Source organism: Protopterus annectens, chromosome 6.part1 (assembly GCF_019279795.1).
Source record: "Protopterus annectens isolate FY-2018-M chromosome 6.part1, PAN1.0, whole genome shotgun sequence".
NCBI classification, from domain to species: domain Eukaryota; kingdom Metazoa; phylum Chordata; order Ceratodontiformes; family Protopteridae; genus Protopterus; species Protopterus annectens.
Genome location: NC_056738.1, coordinates 132,813,495 through 132,831,987, shown reverse-complemented (window position 1 = coordinate 132,831,987; position 18,493 = coordinate 132,813,495). Strand labels below are relative to the sequence as shown.

At 40.8% G+C, this 18,493-nt stretch overlaps 1 protein-coding gene across 1 annotated transcript in view; it reads right to left on the bottom strand.

Moving 5' to 3' along the window:
- Positions 1-18,493, bottom strand: part of SCRN3 (secernin 3) — a 939,975-nt gene that overhangs the window by 107,083 nt on the left and 814,399 nt on the right. The window contains exon 7 of the mRNA XM_044075556.1: positions 6,338-6,509. Coding sequence (XP_043931491.1) covers positions 6,338-6,509 — 172 coding nt within the window. The remainder of the gene's footprint in view (positions 1-6,337; positions 6,510-18,493) is intronic.

Genomic DNA, 18,493 nt, shown 5'->3' with positions numbered 1-18,493 from the left:
CTTATGCTTTGGTGCCAAACAAACAGTCCTTATTTAAAGGAGCGTCTAGTAATTTGGATTTGACATGATCAGGCAAGGTTTGTTCCATCAGCCAAGCATGCCTTCTCAGTACAGACCCAGTGACTGCAGCCCTGCAAGATGCTTCTAGGGCATCAAAGCCACACTGCAAAGTATGCTTACTAACTTGGTTTGCAGAATGCATTAGCTCTTGTAAGTCTTTTATTTTCTGCACAATCTGGAAATAATGGCATTTTTGTTTAATTAGTTCCATAATATGCTGCTGGTACTTCAACATGTGAAAATGGCAATTCAATGCCCTGATGGCAAGAGTTGCAGAGGTATATACTTTCTTACCCCATCTGTCTAAAGCTCTGGAATCCCTGAATGAAAGGGGTAGGATTTTTGGCTGTATTAACCTTAATAACTTTAGGTCCCTGGGAAATGGTCTCTGGATCCACAGTAGGATTCTTGAAGAGACATTTGTGGGAATAAGGTACTCTGTAGTACCTGACAGGTTTCCTAGGGGCCGGGGGCAATGTATCTGGAGAAAGACTAGATTCTATAAAAACATCATCTACAACATCCAGGACAGGGGGTATAGCTAGAGGCCTGTGCTGAGGCAATTCTAAAAATTCTCTGAGTCTCTTTTTGGACTGAGGGTAGTCCTGGCATTCCCAGTGGAAATGCTCTCTTAAAGTATGCAAGGTTTCACCAAAAGAAAAATCCTTTGGAGGAGAGGCAGAGGCAGAGGGAAAGGATTCTTTTGCATCTAAATCCTCATAAGCTGATAAGGGCATGTCCTGATAATCAGAAGGGCCAGAGTCATCGGACTCCTGGTCTGTAGAATCAGAAAGAAACTCAATTCTTTATCTCTAAGCAGGGGAAGGCTGGCTTCCCCTAATTAGGGTAATAAGGTCTTCAGCCATTCTAAGCATTTATTTTTGTGGCATGGGAGCTTGAGCATGCGCTTTGTTCGTCGTTTTTCTCGGCGTAGTGCGTACTCTGGGCCTAAGAAACAGAGTCATTTTGGATAAAAACGAAGTTGTCAGTTTGAGTCATACATCGGTAGGGCGGAATACACCCTCAGAAGCCGGTGCCTGCACAGTGGCTCTGGACCCATCCAAGGTAGAGACATCCGCAGGTTCCATAGTCGAAGCAGCATCTTGCAGCATGGGTCTCAGCAGAGGTCTGTGAATCCATAGAAGTGGGCATCAGGGGCTGCAAAGGTGCCTCACTGAGTACCAGCGGACTGGCGACTAGCTTAACGAAAGCGTCTTCGGCAGTTTTGGACCTATGTGGTCTGTTTCTGTCTTTATCTTTACTTTTTTTCAGAAGATCGGTAGTCGGATACGGAGAACGAGAGTGAAATAATTTAGCGACAAAGATAGCCCAACAATGAATGGTTCGGGCGTTAAGGCACAAAACCAACAGCGAGGGACGTTGTGGTCTGGGCCTAAACAGGTGACGCAGTAAGAATGAAAATTTCTGTGAGGTATTTGCCTTCCACAGGCAAGACAATTGTTAACTTTTTCTGACATCAGTTAGAGCAAGAAAAAGGATCCCCAACGGGGTACTTAGCTTTAAAAGATTTCAGGATTATAAACTCGAAAACGAAAATTTCAGGTAGCGGCCGACTGGCACTTGCGAACTGCTTCTGCTTCGGGCTCCTCCACGGCAAGAAAGACTGAAGTAATGGCATTGGCTGCCTGTTTTATACCCCTGATGACCTGACGTCATGGAGGTAGTGACAGCATCCGATGCAGAAATACTAAGACTCTGGTATTCGGGCCGACTGAGGGCTACCTGCAGGCAGATAACCCAAGTGTGATGACTGCAACAGTAAAACACGTAGAACATCTGGAGCTAGACACTTTGTGAATGCTTTTGATGGACTGGATAGTCCAAAGGTTAAGGCAGAGAACTGAAAGCATGATAAAGGCACACAGATCCCTAAGAAACACATGGAGACTGGATGAATACCGATGTGATAAGTATCTTTTAAATCTAGTTTTACTAGGAAAATTAAATGAGGGAGAAGAGGTAACAGGTTGTGAAGTGATAGCATTCTGTACTTAGGCAATATCACAAACAAGTTTAGGAAAGAAAGATCCTGAACTGGTCTCCAAGCATCTTCTTTCTTTGGCACTAAATATGTCCTTGAATAAAAACCATTCCCAATCTGGGAAATCGGAAGTGGTTCTATCACTTCCTGGCACAGCATGTGTTGAAGGACAGGGAGAAATAAGAGTATGGTCTAATAGATGAGGAAATAACTCCTAGAAAGGAGATATTTCCTCCCACTGCCATCTGTAATCTAGATAAATGACCTTTGCAACCCATTTGCCTGAGACTATTGCCAAAGAGAAAAGTGGAGACTCAGACTTTCTGGTAGGAAAAGGGACTGCCTAGGTTGGGGAGGGGGGCAAGATCCATTAAAAAAATCATTCTGACTTGTTGGACTGTCCTTGGATTTGGCGGGGCGTCCAAAATTCTTTTTGGAATCCCCTGCCATTTCTTCTTAAATGTCTGTTTGCCAGCATTGTGCAGTGTGTGTTTAATTTGCATTTTGCCAAAATTGGATGAGGGTTTAGAAAATCCCTTAGAAAATTTGAAAAACAAGGGCTGAAAATCTTGAGATTCCCTGAAAGAAATTAACCCTTCAGCAGGGAAGCCAAAAACTAAAAGTCTATTAAAAGGAGAATTTAAAATCTAATTTTTCACATAATCAGGGAGGTTCTGAGAATACAGCCAGGCAAACCTCCTCAAAACAATGCCACTGACCATTGCCCTGGAAGTTGTATCAACTGAATCAATTTCTCACAAGAAAAAAGTGTAGTCAAAATATGCCTCATACTTTTACAATTAGAATAAACTTTAACATATGAGCATGACAATTCAAAACTGAAAAAATCAAAGTTGCAGAAGCAGACACTTTGTCCCATACTTATCAATATTTTTTCCATCCTTGTCAGAAAGTATGATTGGAATTAAATGTTAGCAAGCAGTAGGATTAACTAAAGCTATAGCTGTTTGGTCAGGTTTGGGAAGATGGTATAAAAACTTAAAAGACTAAGGAACTTCATACATTCTTTCTGCATTTTTAGGGGCAACAGGCTGACTAGCAACAAGATTGCAAACAGTGCCTCACACATCCTCCATAGTTGACAGAACTGGGGGGATGGGTGGAGGTTCTGAAAATTCCTTCAATAACAGCTCACAGCAGTGTTCTTTCACTGAAAATACTGGCAAATATTGGAATAGTCTCAGAAAAAGAGAAACCACCACAGACAAAATCAGAAACTGAGCTCTCCTCTGAGTCTGAATTGGTAAACTGTGAAAACCCTGTATTTGTGGCTTTATCTTCCTGTCCAGATTCAGAATCTTGATTCTCTTTAGGAAAGGAGATATCTTTTTTTTTTTTTTACCAAAACCCATCTTATAGCAAGGATCAATACTCTGAATTAAACCCAGAGTCAGACCCAGTAAACTACTTCTGACTAAAAAAAAATGGAGGAGTAGATACATGTTTTGTTTTCTGTTTCTTTTTGAAAGGAAAGTGGGGCCATCAGTGTTACTGATGGCAGCAGCAGTTTCAGACTAAACCTGGAAGCCTTGCCTATGTCCTCTTCCAGAACTGATAAGAGTGGCTCTCAATTGCCCTCTGAGAGGACCCCAACAGCCACAGAGGTTATGATTAATCCCGGTCCATAGTGGCTGCAGGTGCTACACCAGAGGAATCCAGATTAAAAGCCAAGTGGTCTGAGGAACAAATAAGGCCACAGCAATGTCACCCACCTGTGGCAGAGGAAAACTGCTAGCCTGCTGTGGTGGCAAAAGATATTTACTTAACATTTTAATTTTGTGCTTAGAAGAAGGACTGACCATGGGACTGGTGGTTTGTTTCATGATCAAACCGAAAATGGTGCCTCTTTCCAGGGAACAAAAGCTGGTAAAATTAAAAGTCTTTAAAAGTCTTTTTTTTTCACAACAAAAACATAGTAAAAAGAATTTTAGAACACTTTGCCAGCTCCTCCCCCTACAACCCCCCTCAAAAACAATTTCTCCACAGAAAAAAGATTTTCAGTTATTTTAAACAAGTTTTAAACTGACAGGAATAAGTACCCTCTAGTTTAAAAGTACAATACAGTCTCATGGCAGTCCATTAAAACACAAACACCTACCTTAAAAATAATTTTCCTGAACAAGAAAATATCAATAAACAATTTTTTTTTAAATGGAAGTTTTTTGCCCAAAGGGAACTCATCTGCCCAGCAAAGGACTATAGCACAAGCTGTCAGTCGATCCTCCAAAGCCTCAGAACAGCATACTCTTTATTAGCAGGAAAACCCTGAATGACTTGGGACTCAAACCTGTGTATTTAGGCAGCTCAACTTGAGCTGATTATAGGTTTGGATGACTGGATGAGTGAATGGTGCCTTGAAGCTTTGGAACTGGTCAGCTGTTATCCTGTGCAGGACATAACCCATATAGCTAAGGCTATTGCAGCAGTGATCAATATGATGAATATAAAGAGTGAATTACCCTCCACATGACATAGGGAAGCAGCTACCACAGGTGCAGGAGTTTATCTTGAGGTCTTTTTCATAACTGAGGGGACATGGGATTGGGAGAGTGACCAGAAAACAGGTGAATGAATGGCAGTATCACAGGCACTGTACTATACTAGAATGGAATTACAGGATGAAGCTCTCATCTCAGTTTATCAGTCAGTCTATCTCCACAGTATCTCCTATGGTCATGAGCTTTGGGCAGTGACAAAAAGAATGAGACTGTTTATATAAATGGAAGAAATAATGCTCCTTTGCATAGTTCCAGACGTCAAACTCTGTGACTGAGGAGCTCAGTAACTCAGGAGGATCTCAGATTAAAGTTACTGCTTCTCTATGTTGATCTCAGTCTAGAGTTACTGTTCTTCTCGGTTGACGAGTCATCTGAGAACACATACAGCTGATGTTCCCTCAACGCATATTGTGGAAGATGGACTACTAGACATGGTCTACTGGAAGAAAGTCCTCGAGTAAAATGTGCAGGCTACAAGAATCAGATCTCCCAGTTTGCTTGAGGATGCCATAGGAAAGACTGGGAAAATTGGGAACAGTGAAATCTGGTCTGCCCAGCTTAACTTGATACCAAAGTAAAACTCATAAAGGCAATTGGATTAGAGGATGGGTAGATGGAGATGCAAGTTTCCTTTACTGCATTAATTAATTTCTGTGATCAGTCATAAGTAACAGACTACTCAAAGTTGACAAAATTTACGGGAAGCCAAATATACTGCATTTATTCTTGCCTCACCGGCCATGGTCATGCCTAAAACTGATCCATGCCATACCAGCAGATCTATCCAATAAATAAATGAGTAAATTAAACTGCCATTATATTAAAATGGGTCCTGCATATACTTTTGCTTTTAGCAGTCCACTTCTTTCTTGCTCTGTAAAGCCACCAGCACTTACCACTAACCTGCACTAAAGAGACAGTCAGTTTTATTGCATAAATACGACTTCAGTCTTAATGATGATGTGAATATAAAGCCCAGCTATTAAGAGTCATATTGAAAGCTTTATATATATATATATATATATATATATATATATATATATATATATATATATATATATATATATATATGCTAGCAAATAGTCATAGAAGAATGAGTTTTTAAAAGGTATGCTTGTATGACTAATAACTACAAGAATTACACAAAATGTAAATATTAACTGCCTCTTGCATATTAACTGCACAATGTGTCTCTTTTTATAAAAATGCAAGTCTTGTAAACCAGTTAAAATAGCTCAAATAAATAGCCAACAAATACCATTACATACATTTACTGAAACATCTACATAATCATTATGGAAAATACATATAATGATACTACCTCCATTACAGGAATATAAAACATCATAATAGGAGTTCTTAACTTGTAAATGTGGTGGCCCACTTCACTCACTATTTTACTATTAATGTGAAATTGTACATACTGCAACAAACAAACAAATGACAAGATATAGATGCAATGACAATGCCAGTACTGCTATTTTACTCAGTGTACTGAAGAAATAACTGCTCAAGGGAAAACACACGTGCCCCTTAGCTCTTCAAAAAAGGTCTTTATTTTTATAGTCCCAGATCACAAATCAAACCTTCAGCGTAGCAAGTAATATAACCTTTTACAGTATTTTACAAGAAACAGATGAGCATGGTTAGCATTAGAATATTTAGGAACACATTAATAGCATGTAATAGTAAACAAATAAAATATTTTAGGAATAATTTAAAGCTTATTACAGTGCTAAAGCACTTCACAATTTACCTTCGGCAAATCCTGATTTTTTTGTTGCATTTTGTACAACTTGTGCTGTCGGTCTGGTTTTGTTTGAAAGCGAGGCTTCTTTTTGACAGGATCATCTGGGCCATAGGTTGGTGAAACAGTTTTCAACAATGGTAAAATATTTGGCACAAAGATAAATGGTTTAAAGACAGATCTGTAAGGAAGAAATACAGTTTCAAATTATCAAAATTGAAAAGGGTATGTAGCTGCATAACCACACAGTGAATGCTTTCTATGCCTTTATAGAAAATGCATGCATTTAAGTGCAGAAAAAACTATGCCTTATATCCACATGCCCAACAAAGAAAAACTTTTTCTGTGAAAGTTTCTAATGAAAAGCAATGTGAAAATTATTCTTTTTCTATTCTACCCTTACCCTGAACTCCCGTACTTATTCCGATGATGCGCAAGAGCCGATCTTGGTTTTAAGCCCTGGGTAAAGAAAACAAACTGCAAGCTTCCTGTCTACACTGCGGAAGCCCCAATGAAAACCCAGTAAATTGGACTGCTCCTCAGCATTTTGGTCAAGTATACTTACAAATGTTTTAAGCCCTGGGTAAAGAAAACAAACTGCAAGCTTCCTGTCTACACTGCGGAAGTCCCAATGAAAACCCAGTAAATTGGACTGCTCCTCAGCATTTTGGTCAAGTATACTTACAATTGTTTTAAGCCCTGGTTAAAGAAAACAAACTGCAAGCTACCTATCTATACTGCAGAAGCCCCCACTGTAAAACTAGGAAATTGGACTGCTCCTCAGTACTTTGACCAAGTATATTTACAAATGTTTGCTTAATCTTTGTACATTTTCCTACACCTTATCTAGTTAAAGAAAGGCTTACTATACATCATCAAGACAACCTTCCAACCCCCCACCGAGCTACTTTTCTGGCCGATGATATTGTTATTGCCACGCCATCCTTCCTCTAGTTACAGTTTCATACAGCTCTATTGTCCCCAGGTACAGCGCCCATATATTTTGATATCTCCTATAAGAACTATTAGTGCTGCCCCTATATCCAGGTTCTCTTATCTAGTAGTACTTCACTGTAACCATCTATCCTCTTTCCCCCCCATCACTTCAACTCCTTTTGATATACTGTACATTTGCTTTAGAATATCCACTGAAACAAATTTACCTTATCCTCTGATTGTTTCTGTTGCTTTTGTGGTCTGCTGCGTCTTTGGTGCTGAAATTACATTAGTCTCTGACTTAAGCACCCCCAAAAGTAAATTAAGGTATCTAGTTTCACTTTCTTCTCCCACAATCCCTTACAGGATTTAAAATTCTCCACTGGCATTCCTCGTCATCTTTTTCTATTCTACAACATTTGCCCTGAACTCCAATACTTATCCCAGTGATGTGCAAGAGCCGATCTTGGTAATGTACTTTTAATTTTGTCAAGAAAACTGTTTGAGCATATTTAGATGGTCAAAGTACACTGTTTTTGCCTATGTTTCTGTTATAGCACTGTGTTGCACAACCTAATTTCTAAACTGGTGTTACGAAACTTGGCTACAATGCCTTAAGCTTGTAAAGAGCAGGACACTCCTTGTTCTTTGTGCACTTTGAATTTAAAGGTCTCCTAAGCACTACGGTAGTATTAATGACTATATTTGGCCATGTAGTCCATTTCTATAATAGATGCTGATCGGTTGTGCAAGCTGTAACATAAAATATTTGCGTGTCCACCTTTTGAATCTAAACTGAGCTGTTTAAAATATTATTGCTATTATATCCAGCTTAAATATGATTCTAGGGTTTGTTGCATGTACAATGCTGTCTCAGTAATGCATTTTCTACTGCATAGTTACGCTTACTGTAAACTGGAAAATTATTTCTGCCTGTGAAAGAACTGTACTGAAGAGAAATTTACAGCCTGTGCTATCAGTCTAACGGACCGTAAAAAAATAAAAATACTGCATCCGAATGGTTTTTAACTGTTTGAGATATGTAGGCCTGTGAATGTACTCAGTTGTAGTTACTCTGCATCACCTTCTTTATCAGTCTCTCCTAACTTGCTTGTAATCTCAGTCTCTTCATCTATCCCTCTCTCTACATTCCAGTAACATTACACTATCATCACCCTCACCATTTTCACCTACATTTGTTCTCTCCTTGTTTCCTTAGGTTTTAAGCCCTGGCTTAAAAAAAACTGTAAACTGCCTGTCTACACTGAGGAATCCTCAATAAAAACCCAGGAAATTGGACTACTCCTCAGTATTTTGGCCATGTATATTTAAAAATGTATGTTTAACCTTTGTACATTTTCCTATGCCTTATCTAGTTAAAGAAAGGCTAAAGTACAGTTGTGTACACTTACCATAAATGTAGATGTTCGAGTGTATTCACTGTTGCAGTCATTACATTTGAGTAATCTGCTTGCAGGTTGCCCACAGTCGGTCTGATTAACAAAGTCTTGGGTCCTGCGTCAGTTGCTGTCCCTTCTTCCATGAAGTCAGGTTGTCAGGGGTATAAAACATGCAGCTGACGCCATTACATCAGTTTTTCTTGCCCCAGATGTCAGGTGCCCCCCCTAATGGGAAGCAATTAAATATAAAAAACACAAAGGTATACCTCCAACAAAAAAGCAAATACACCAAAAAGGCTTTTAACCATAGTAAAGGAAAGTAGAGGTATAGCCAAAAAAGTTAGAGGGCAGGAGGGAGGGTAACCAAGACTGCAACAGTGAATACACTCGAACATCTACATTTATGGTAAGTGTACACAACTGTACTATGTTCTTCGTGTTTCACTGTTGCAATCATTACATTTGGGTAGATTCCCAAAGCTATGGTTGGGAGGAGGAGCTTAGATAGCATTAGGGCCAGCTATAAGGCCCTGCAAGATTGCAGTGGCAAAGCCAGTTCTGGATTTAGAGAAAATTGCCAAATAATAATGCTTGGTGAAAGTATGTACAAAACTCCAAGTAGCAGCTTCTAGGATGTCCCTGGTAAGAACGTCTCTGAGAAAGGTTGTAGAAGTAGATGCAGCCCTGGTGGAGTGAGGTCTGATCCCCTGGGGGATAGGTTTTCCACGGTGCTTATAGCAGAAATGAATGCAATGGCTTATCCATTTAGAAATGGTTTGTTTCAAAATAGCCTTCCACTCTGCCCCTGCAGCAAATGCTACCAGCAGTTGTTCAGATTTTCTTTGAGGTTTAGTCCTGTCCAAGTAGAATCTAAGTTGTCTGTGCACATCCAAGGAATGCAGTATCCACTCCCCTTTGTTCTGTGGATTGGGAAAGAAGGTTGGCAAATGAATGGACTGACTAAGAGCCACATTGGATACCACCTTGGGCATGAAGGATGGATTGGTTCTGCGTGACACCCTGTCCGCATGAAAGATGATGAAAGGCTCCACTGCCATAAGGGCCTGTGATTCAGATACCCTTCTAGCTGAAGTGATTGCTAAAAAGAAAGCTGTTTTCCAAGAAAGAAATTTTAAGTCTGCAGTAGCAACTGGCTCAAAAGGAGGTAGAGTGAGTTTCTCCAATACAAAGTTAATGCCCCAGGCTGGGGTTGGAGCTCTCCTGGGTGGTCCCAATTTTTTGGCCCCTCTGAGGAACTGCTTTTGCATTGGATGAGAGAAGAGGGGAGGTTCTGTGTTATAATGAGCTGAAATGGCTGAAGCATGGATTTTAATGGAGGAAAAAGACAGGCCCTTCTGAAGCATCTCAGTTAAGTATTGTAAAATCTGAGGTAAATTGGGTGCTGCTGTGCTCATCCCTTGAGACTGGTTCCAGGCAAAGAATCTTTTCCATTTTTCAGCATAAGATTTTCTAGTACTAGGCCTCCTTGCCTTTAAGATGACATCCATCACAGGTTTGCTGAAGGATGGTAAGGGAGAGTTTAAGTAAGTAGCTAGGCTGCAAGGTTCAGTGTTGGAAGCTGAGGGTGCAGAATCTGGTTCTCCTGCTGAGACAGCAGGGAAAGAGTCTAAGGCAGGTGCCATGGATATAACCATAACACACTGCACAGGGGGGGGTATCAGTGTTGACGCGGCCAGTCTGGAGCAATCGAAATCATCCTTGGTTTGTCCTGTTTGATTTTTAGTAGTACTTTGGAGCGCAGAGGCAGTGGGGGGAAGGCATAAACTGATAGGTGTTTCCAGCTGAAGGACAGAGCATTAAGTTTGTCACCCGTCCCGTTGTCAGCAGGACACTCATAGGTTGAGCTACCTCATCCCGTTGCCCGCTGTGCAAAGTAGTGGGACTTGAAAAGTCCTGCTTTTCAATCGCACTGAATTGCTGTGGAAAAGCTGCAATTACTTCCGGCTTTTCCACGGCAATTCAATGACGTCACTAACCCAGACCTGCAGGCAAAACTGCTGCCTGTTAGGTCTGGGTGCTTTAATTCATGCAGCAATTGGATGCAATTTATAAAAGGGGTGGGGAGTGGGGCAGGAAGAGCCCTGCAAGATCACGGCTGTAGAAGCGCTTTGTTTTAAGCGCTTCTACAACAGCTAAAACAATGACCAAGACTTTTTTTTTCTAATGAGCCAGCAGTCCATCCAGCCAGTCAGCTGTCCATCCACCCAGCCAGCCATCCATTCATCCGGCCAGCCAGCCATCCATTCATCCAACCAGCCAGCCAACCAGCCTGCCATCCATTCATCCAACCAGCCAGCCATTCATCCAACCAGTCAGCCATCCATTCATCCAACCAGCCAATCATCCACCCAGCCAGCCAGCCATCCATTCATCCAACCAGCCACCCAGCCATTCATTCCATCCAGCCAGCCAGCCATCCATTCATTCATTCATTCATTCAGCCAGACAGCCATTCATTCATCCAGCCATCCATTCATTTAGCCATCCATCCATTCATACAGCCAACCATCCATTCATGCAGCCAGCCATCCATCCAGCTAGGCATCCATTCATGCAGCCATCCATCCAGTCATTCATCCTTCCAGCTGCTACAACCACCAACCAGCTAGCCACTACAGCAGCCAGCTAGCAAGCTAGCTAGCCACTCCACCAGCCATCCGTCGTAATCATAACAGCATCTCCTTCACCATTCCTGTGGTGACGGCATGTTAAAGGGTGTGGCCAGTGTCATATTGGCCACACCCCCATGTCCCACTTTGGCCCGCTTAATGCTTGTTTGTGTGGAGTCCTTGTGGAAAATTTGTCCAACTGGTAGTTCTGGGGGGAGGCAAACAGAACAGGTCTATATTTCCCCCATTCGCTTGTCAACATGTTGAAAATCCTTGGTTTCAGTTTCCACTCATGTGGGTCCATGAGGTTTCGGCTTAGTCCGTCTGTCAGTGTATTTAATTTTCCTGGCAGGAATTGAGCTTGTAGGTGCACTTGGTAGCTCAAGGCTGTGTTCCACAATGCCACGGCTAGTCTGCAGAGGGGGTAAGAATGTGTACCTCCCTGCTTGTTTATATACCACATAACCGTGGTGTTGTCCGTCTTTACAATTAGTTGTCCTGGAAGAATTTTATTTATTTATTATTTATTTTACATTTGTTAACCGGGCTAGTCCAACTGGATACATGTCCATTTTCAGTGGAGGCCCGAGGAGAAAAGCTCCGAGTTTTCAAAACATTTAATGTTACAAGTAAATTAAAAACAACAGTACAAAAATGTATAACAAAATGTTACTAAGAACAAGATTTGTACATAGTAAAAAAATGATTTGACTATTTTCCCACAAAAAAAAAACAATAAGTAAGTAAATCGAGAAAAGATGGGGATATAAGGTTACTAAGGACATCTACAGGATAAGACAGGATTTGGAAAACAGGATTGGTGGTTAGATGGGATAGGTAGAGCTGGACAGAGTAGAAAGGTCAGTGAGTAATTATGATATAAGGATCAACTTTAACAGAGAAAAATTTGAGGGAGACATGGTAGAGCAGAGGACAAGGAAATGAAAAAGGAGATTAGTCAGGATTATTGCAAGAGCATAACCAGTGGTTGGAGAGGAAATGTTTAAGGTTAGTTTTGAATAGTGGGAGAGATGTAAGAGCTGTTAGGTCAGTTGGTAGGAGGTTCCATATTTTACCAACAAAGTTAGAAAAAAGAGAGTCTCCTGCAGAATTATTAGATAAAGAAGTTTGCATCTGCATTTTTTTAGTTGAGCGTAACTTTTTCAGGTTATGGTATGGCGTTATGAGGGTAGAGAGAGTGGGGGTATTGTTAGGTTGATAAAGGACTTTATGGGCAATAATAAGTTGGTTAAATTGTAGGAGGTGAGGTAATTCAAGCCAGCCTAGTTGTTTTAGGTTTTGACAGTGATGAGTCCTATATGGTGAGTTAGTGGCGAATCTGGCAATGTTATTATAAGATCTAGCTAGTTTGTTATGATTATATTGGGACATGTTAGTATAGATGGGGGAGGCATATAATAGGGTAGAGAGTAAGTGAGTTCTTGCTATTGTAGATCTGGCTAGTGGTGATAGAAATTGTTTAATTCTATATAGAGATCCGAGTTTTTTGTTGGTAGATTTTATTATAGTGTTAATGTGAGCGTTAAATTTAAGTTGATTATCTATTGTGATTCCTAGAAGTTTGGTGGTGGTGTCAGGAGAAATTATGGTACCATTGTTGGATTGAAGTGTAAAATGAAGAGGGGGAGATGTGTGTGAGGGTGTAAACAGCAATAATTTGTTTTTTTTAGGGTTGAGGAGAAGACAATGGTTAGAGAACCATTTTTCTATTGTGGTAAAGGATTTTTGTGTGAGAGAATGTAGGTCAGTTTGGGATTTTGCTGAGCAAATAATTGTGGAGTCGTCGGCGTATTGAATGCAGGTAAAGAAGGGGATAGAGAGATGAAGGTCATTGATGAAAATGGAGAATAAAAGTGGGCCTAAGATAGAGCCCTGTGGGACACCTAGGGAAGTAGGTAGAAGTTCAGAAAGATGATTCTGCCAGAGAACTGCTTGTTTACGATTATCCAGGTAGGATGTGAACCAGTTCAAGGCGGATTTATCAAGTGATAGGGACTTTAGAAGGTGGAGTAGAAGTTTATGGTTAACCATATCAAAGGCTTTAGAAAGATCTACAAAGAGTGCTGATGACAGGAAATTATTGTTTCGATTTGTGTTGATACAGTTGGTAAAAGAAAGTAGGGCTGTGGTAGTGCTGTGGTAAGGACGAAAGCCATGTTGACAGTACGCTAAGAGATTGTGGTGGAGTAGGTGGGTAATTAATTGTTTGTGGATACATTTCTCCATTATTTTAGCAAGAGGAGACAGAAGAGCTATGGGACGGTAGTTTGAGTATTCAGTAGAGTCACCACCTTTGTGAAGGGGAATAATATTTGAGATTTTCCAGATTGATGGAATAGTGCATTCCTTAATAGTTCTGTTAATCAATATAGAGATTGGGTAGGCAATGGCTGAGGCTCCTAGTTGTAGGTATTCCCAGGTAATTTGTCAGCTGAGGGGTAGAAGGTTTAAGTTTTTGAAGTAAGGAGGAGATGAAGGAGGTGGGTATTGGTTCTAGGTGGAAAGGAGGGGGTGGGGCTTGTAGCGGCAGGTTGGCAGTGTCAGGATATTGTTGATTTGCTAAGTTTTGTACAGCTGTGGTAAAGAAGGTATTAAACGCATTTGCTGTTTTTGTAGGGTCATCAGAGTTGCTGCCAAGTGGAGTTGGTGTTACTACTTTACCTGGGGATATTAGCCTGTTAATAGAGGTCCAGAACTTCTGTGGTTTTTGGAGGGAGGATTGTTGAAGTTGGATATAAAAGTTTTTTTTGTCCTGTATGATTGCTTTTTTAGCCATATTTCGTTGTTGTCTAAAATTTTGCTGATCAGTTATGAGTTTAGTGATACGCCATTTGGTCCAGGATTTGTTCCTGGAAAGGATTAGCTTTTTAGTCTCACTTGTGAGCCATACTGCTGGTTTGTTTTTCACTCTTATGGTACGAATTGGGGCATGATGATCTAGGATTGTTAGGAAAGTCTTATTGAAGTAGGATACTGCTTCATTTATTGGAAGGGACTTAAGGGGTTCCCATTTGCAATGTTTAAGTTCGGTTAGGAACATTTTCTGATCAAAGTGTTTTTTACTGCGTATAGTTCTAACAGGGGGAGAAATGTTAACATTTGTTTTATGTCTTATTATATATATTAGAGAGTGATCACTAAGGTCATCTGGTAGGGTTCCTGTTGTATAGTTTTGTTTTGGACCATTTATTAATATCCAGTCCAGAATGCTTTCTTTGTTATTGGATTTGTTTATTCTAGTTGTGGAATTAATGAGTTGTGAGAAACCATTCAAATTGATCAGAGAGGATGGGTTGGTATGGTTACATAAATTCCAGTCGGTGTTAACATCTCCTAGTAATATTGTTTCTTGTGGATAATTTAGAGAAAGCCAACTTAATAGGTCTTCTAGTTTATCTTGATTGTTACCTGGTGGGAAATAAGTACAGATGATGTTAACTGATTTCTGGTTGTTTAGTTGTAGTTTTGAAATAATTATTGCTGTATTATCATCAGAATGTGGTTTGTGGTTTATTTTACTGATTTGTAATCCTGCCTTGTAGAGAATAGCAACCCCTCCTTGAAGGCTGTCAGAGCATTCTGTGCAGCTAACGTCTTTTGTATTGATATGCAGGTGTATTTGACTTGGGTTCCATTTGCCCTAAATGCACTTCCCTGCCAGGTGAGCCCCCCATGCATAGCCTGATGCATCTGTTGTTAGGGTTTGGGTGGCAGGGGGTGGTGTGAAAGGTAGTCCCTTGTTTTAGTGGCAGGCCGCTGCCCACCAAAGGAACTCTAGGCGTAGGCAAGGAACGATAGGAATCATTGTTTCTAGGCTGTGCGAATGCTGACTCCATAGGCTTTTTAAATACCACTGTAGTTTCCTCATATGCAGTCTTGCATATGGAATTAGAAGAATGCAGGAGGCCATGAACCCCAAGGCTTGCAGTATTTGCCTTGCAGATAAGCAGAGTTTTTGTGGTCACTTGTTTGAAGTAGGTTGTCAAATGAATTTCCTTTTCTGGCGTGAGGTAAGCCATCTGGGAAGTTGTATTCAAGCTTGCTGCCAGGAATGTAATTTGTTGACAGGGTACCAGTTGTGATTTCTTTTTGTTTATGGTGTACCCCAAACAAGCTAGAACACTTTTTACAAAGGCCAGATGATTCAAAAGTATGCCTGGCTTTCTTCCAGAATTAGACATTCATCCAGGTATGGGTATAATTGAATACTTCTTTGCCTGCAAAATGCAATAACTGGAGCTAGGCACTTTGTGATACCCTGGGTGCAGTAGATAAGCAAAAGGGCAATGAACTGATAGTGTGTGTAGCCTGCTTTGAAGCGTAGGTATCTTCTGCAAGATTCCCTGATTGGGATGTGCAGGTATGCTTCTTTTAAATCTAGTGTTGCCAACCAGACGTCTTTGCCTAGCACAGGAAGTAAATGGTGAAGAGTCAGCATCTTGAATTTTGGAATCTCCAGAAAGGTGTTTAGAGTAGACAGGTCCAGGATAGGACGCCATGATTTGATTTTTCTGGGTACCAGGAAAAGTCTCGAGTAGAATCCTTGTCCCCCTGCATCAGAATCCTCATAAGTAGGTAAGGACAAATCCAGATCATCAGAAGAGTCAGAAAAAACAGAATCCTGATCAGAAGATTTATAATCAAGCTCAGCCCTAGGCCTCTTAGAAGGGGGTGGGTGGCTACCCCTGATTAGAGTTATTAAATCTTCAGCCATTTTTATCATGTTTTTTAGGCATAGGGGCCTGAGCATGTGGCCTGGGTATCGGTTTTTTAGACATGGATCGAGATGTAGGCCTTAGTAATGAAGGAAGCGTTGATTTAATATGCAAGTCCGTAGGCCTGAATACACCCTCAGAAGCTGGTGCCTGCACAGCGGCTCCGGACCAATCCAAGATAGAGACATCCGTGGGTTCCATAGTTGAAGTATCTCGTGGCATACCGGACTCCAAGAGGCCTGCGAATCAGAAGTAGCGGGTATCAGGGGCTGCGAAAGCGCTTCACTGAGTACCGGCGAACTGGCGACTGGCTTAGGAGAAGCGTCATCGGCAGTTTTGGACCTTGGCGGCCTGTCTCTGTCTTTATCTTTGCGTTTTTTCAGAATCCCGGTAGTCGGATGGCTAACCGACGACATTTCTAGATAATTAAACCGAGAACCAAAATATTTAGAAGCAAAAATATACCGACAACAGATGGTGCTTTGATTAAATAAAGCACAAAACCAACAGCAAGGTACGTCGTGGTCAGGGCCTAGGCAAGGAATACAGTACGAATGAAAATCTTTATGAGGTATTTGCTTTCACAAGTAATACAATTATTAACTTTTACTGACATCGGTAAGGAGCAAGAAAAAGTTTCCCCAACGGGGTACTTAGCTTTTCGTTGAAGACTTCGGTTTTGAAACTCGAAAACGAAACTTTCAGGAGTCGACCATCCGGCACTTGTGAACTGCTTCTGCTTTGGGCACCGCACAGCAAGAAAGACTGATGTAATGACATCGGTTGCATGTTTTATACCCCTGACGACCTGATGTCATGGAAGAAGGAACAGCAACCGACGCAGCACCCAAGACTTTGTTAATCAGGCCGACTGAGGACAACCTGCAAGCAAATTACCCAAATGTAATGACTGAAACAGTGAAATACGAAAAACATCTGCACATCACTGCGACAACCTTCCAGGTCCCCCCCACTCCACTGAGCTACTTTTCTGGCAGTTATCATTACTGTTGCCATGCCACCATTGTTCTAGTTAAAAGTTTTTCCGAACTAGAAACACTACATTATCTTTAACTAATATAGCCTTATTGTCCCCAGGTACAGTGCTCATAGATTTTGATATCTCCTATGAGAACTACTAGTGTGGCTCCTACATCCAGGCTCTCTTATCTAGCAGTACTTCACTGTAACTATATATCCCCTTTCCCAGCCATCACCTCAACTCATTTTGTTATACTATACATTTATTTTAGGATATCCACTGAAGAAAATGTACTTTATTCTCTGTTTCTGTTGCTTTTGTGGTCTCCCGTGTATTTAGTTCTATCCACTCCACTCGGACTCACTCCACTCCCCTACACTACCCCATTTCCACCCACCCCCATTTCAATTACATTTATTCTCACCCCATCTCATCCTATTATTACAATTCATCCAATCACACTCCTCGCATCATTACAATTCATCCAATCACATTCGTCAAATCACTCCCACTTTAACTTATTCCTAACCTTAACCCAACTCACTACCCACTAACTAGCCAATCATACTCCACTCCAGCCACCCCATTTTCATCTCAACTATTTTCCTCTAACGATACTTAACACAGTTACCTATTCCACTCCCATTTACATATTCCACCTTACCCCAATGTAGAGACGCATCCAAACGCAGGTCCCATCTTCTCTACTCTCAACCCCCCTAACTCCTATAAATCTCTAAACTTCATAACCCTAACCTTCAAAGTATCAGAAACAAAATCCCATAATTACATACCTGGATAGCTCACAACAAACCAGATATCTTGGCTGCTTCTGAGACTTGGTTAAAACCTTACATTAAAGATGTACCCAAATGACTTTACTATAGTTCCAGATACTAAGTCTATCCCACAGTTTTCCAAAGCCAAAACATTAACTGCCTTCCTAAAAATGAATAGCTGTAAAAGCCTTTCTATTGTTGTTTTGGAAATCCCCCCAGGCAACAAAATTCTTATATCAGAAGTAATCCTTGCCTGGACAACAAATAATATAAAAAAATGAAACAGTCATTTTGAGACGTTAATATTAAGTGGCTTGATATCTCCCACCAACACCCTTCCACCAACATAAACCCATATAACTTTACCCTGCTGATCATTAACATTAACAAGACCCAACAAAAACAATGACAATGTCTCAATTCTGGACTGGATTATGGTCTCCGACCCAAACAGAATCTCCTCCTCACAGACACTCCCTTGTAGTAGTAACCACCTACCTGCTTTTACACTATGTAAAACTACCCCAACGCTAAGTAAACACCAATATAAGCAAACTAGAGACTTAGCCCATTTCTGCCCAACTACCCTTAATTAAACTTTACAAAGCGTCAATTGGGATGCACTAAAACTCCTTCCCCTTGATGAGGATAAGTTCTTCAACTTAACATTTCTCAGGATCCTAAACAATTTAGATCCACTCC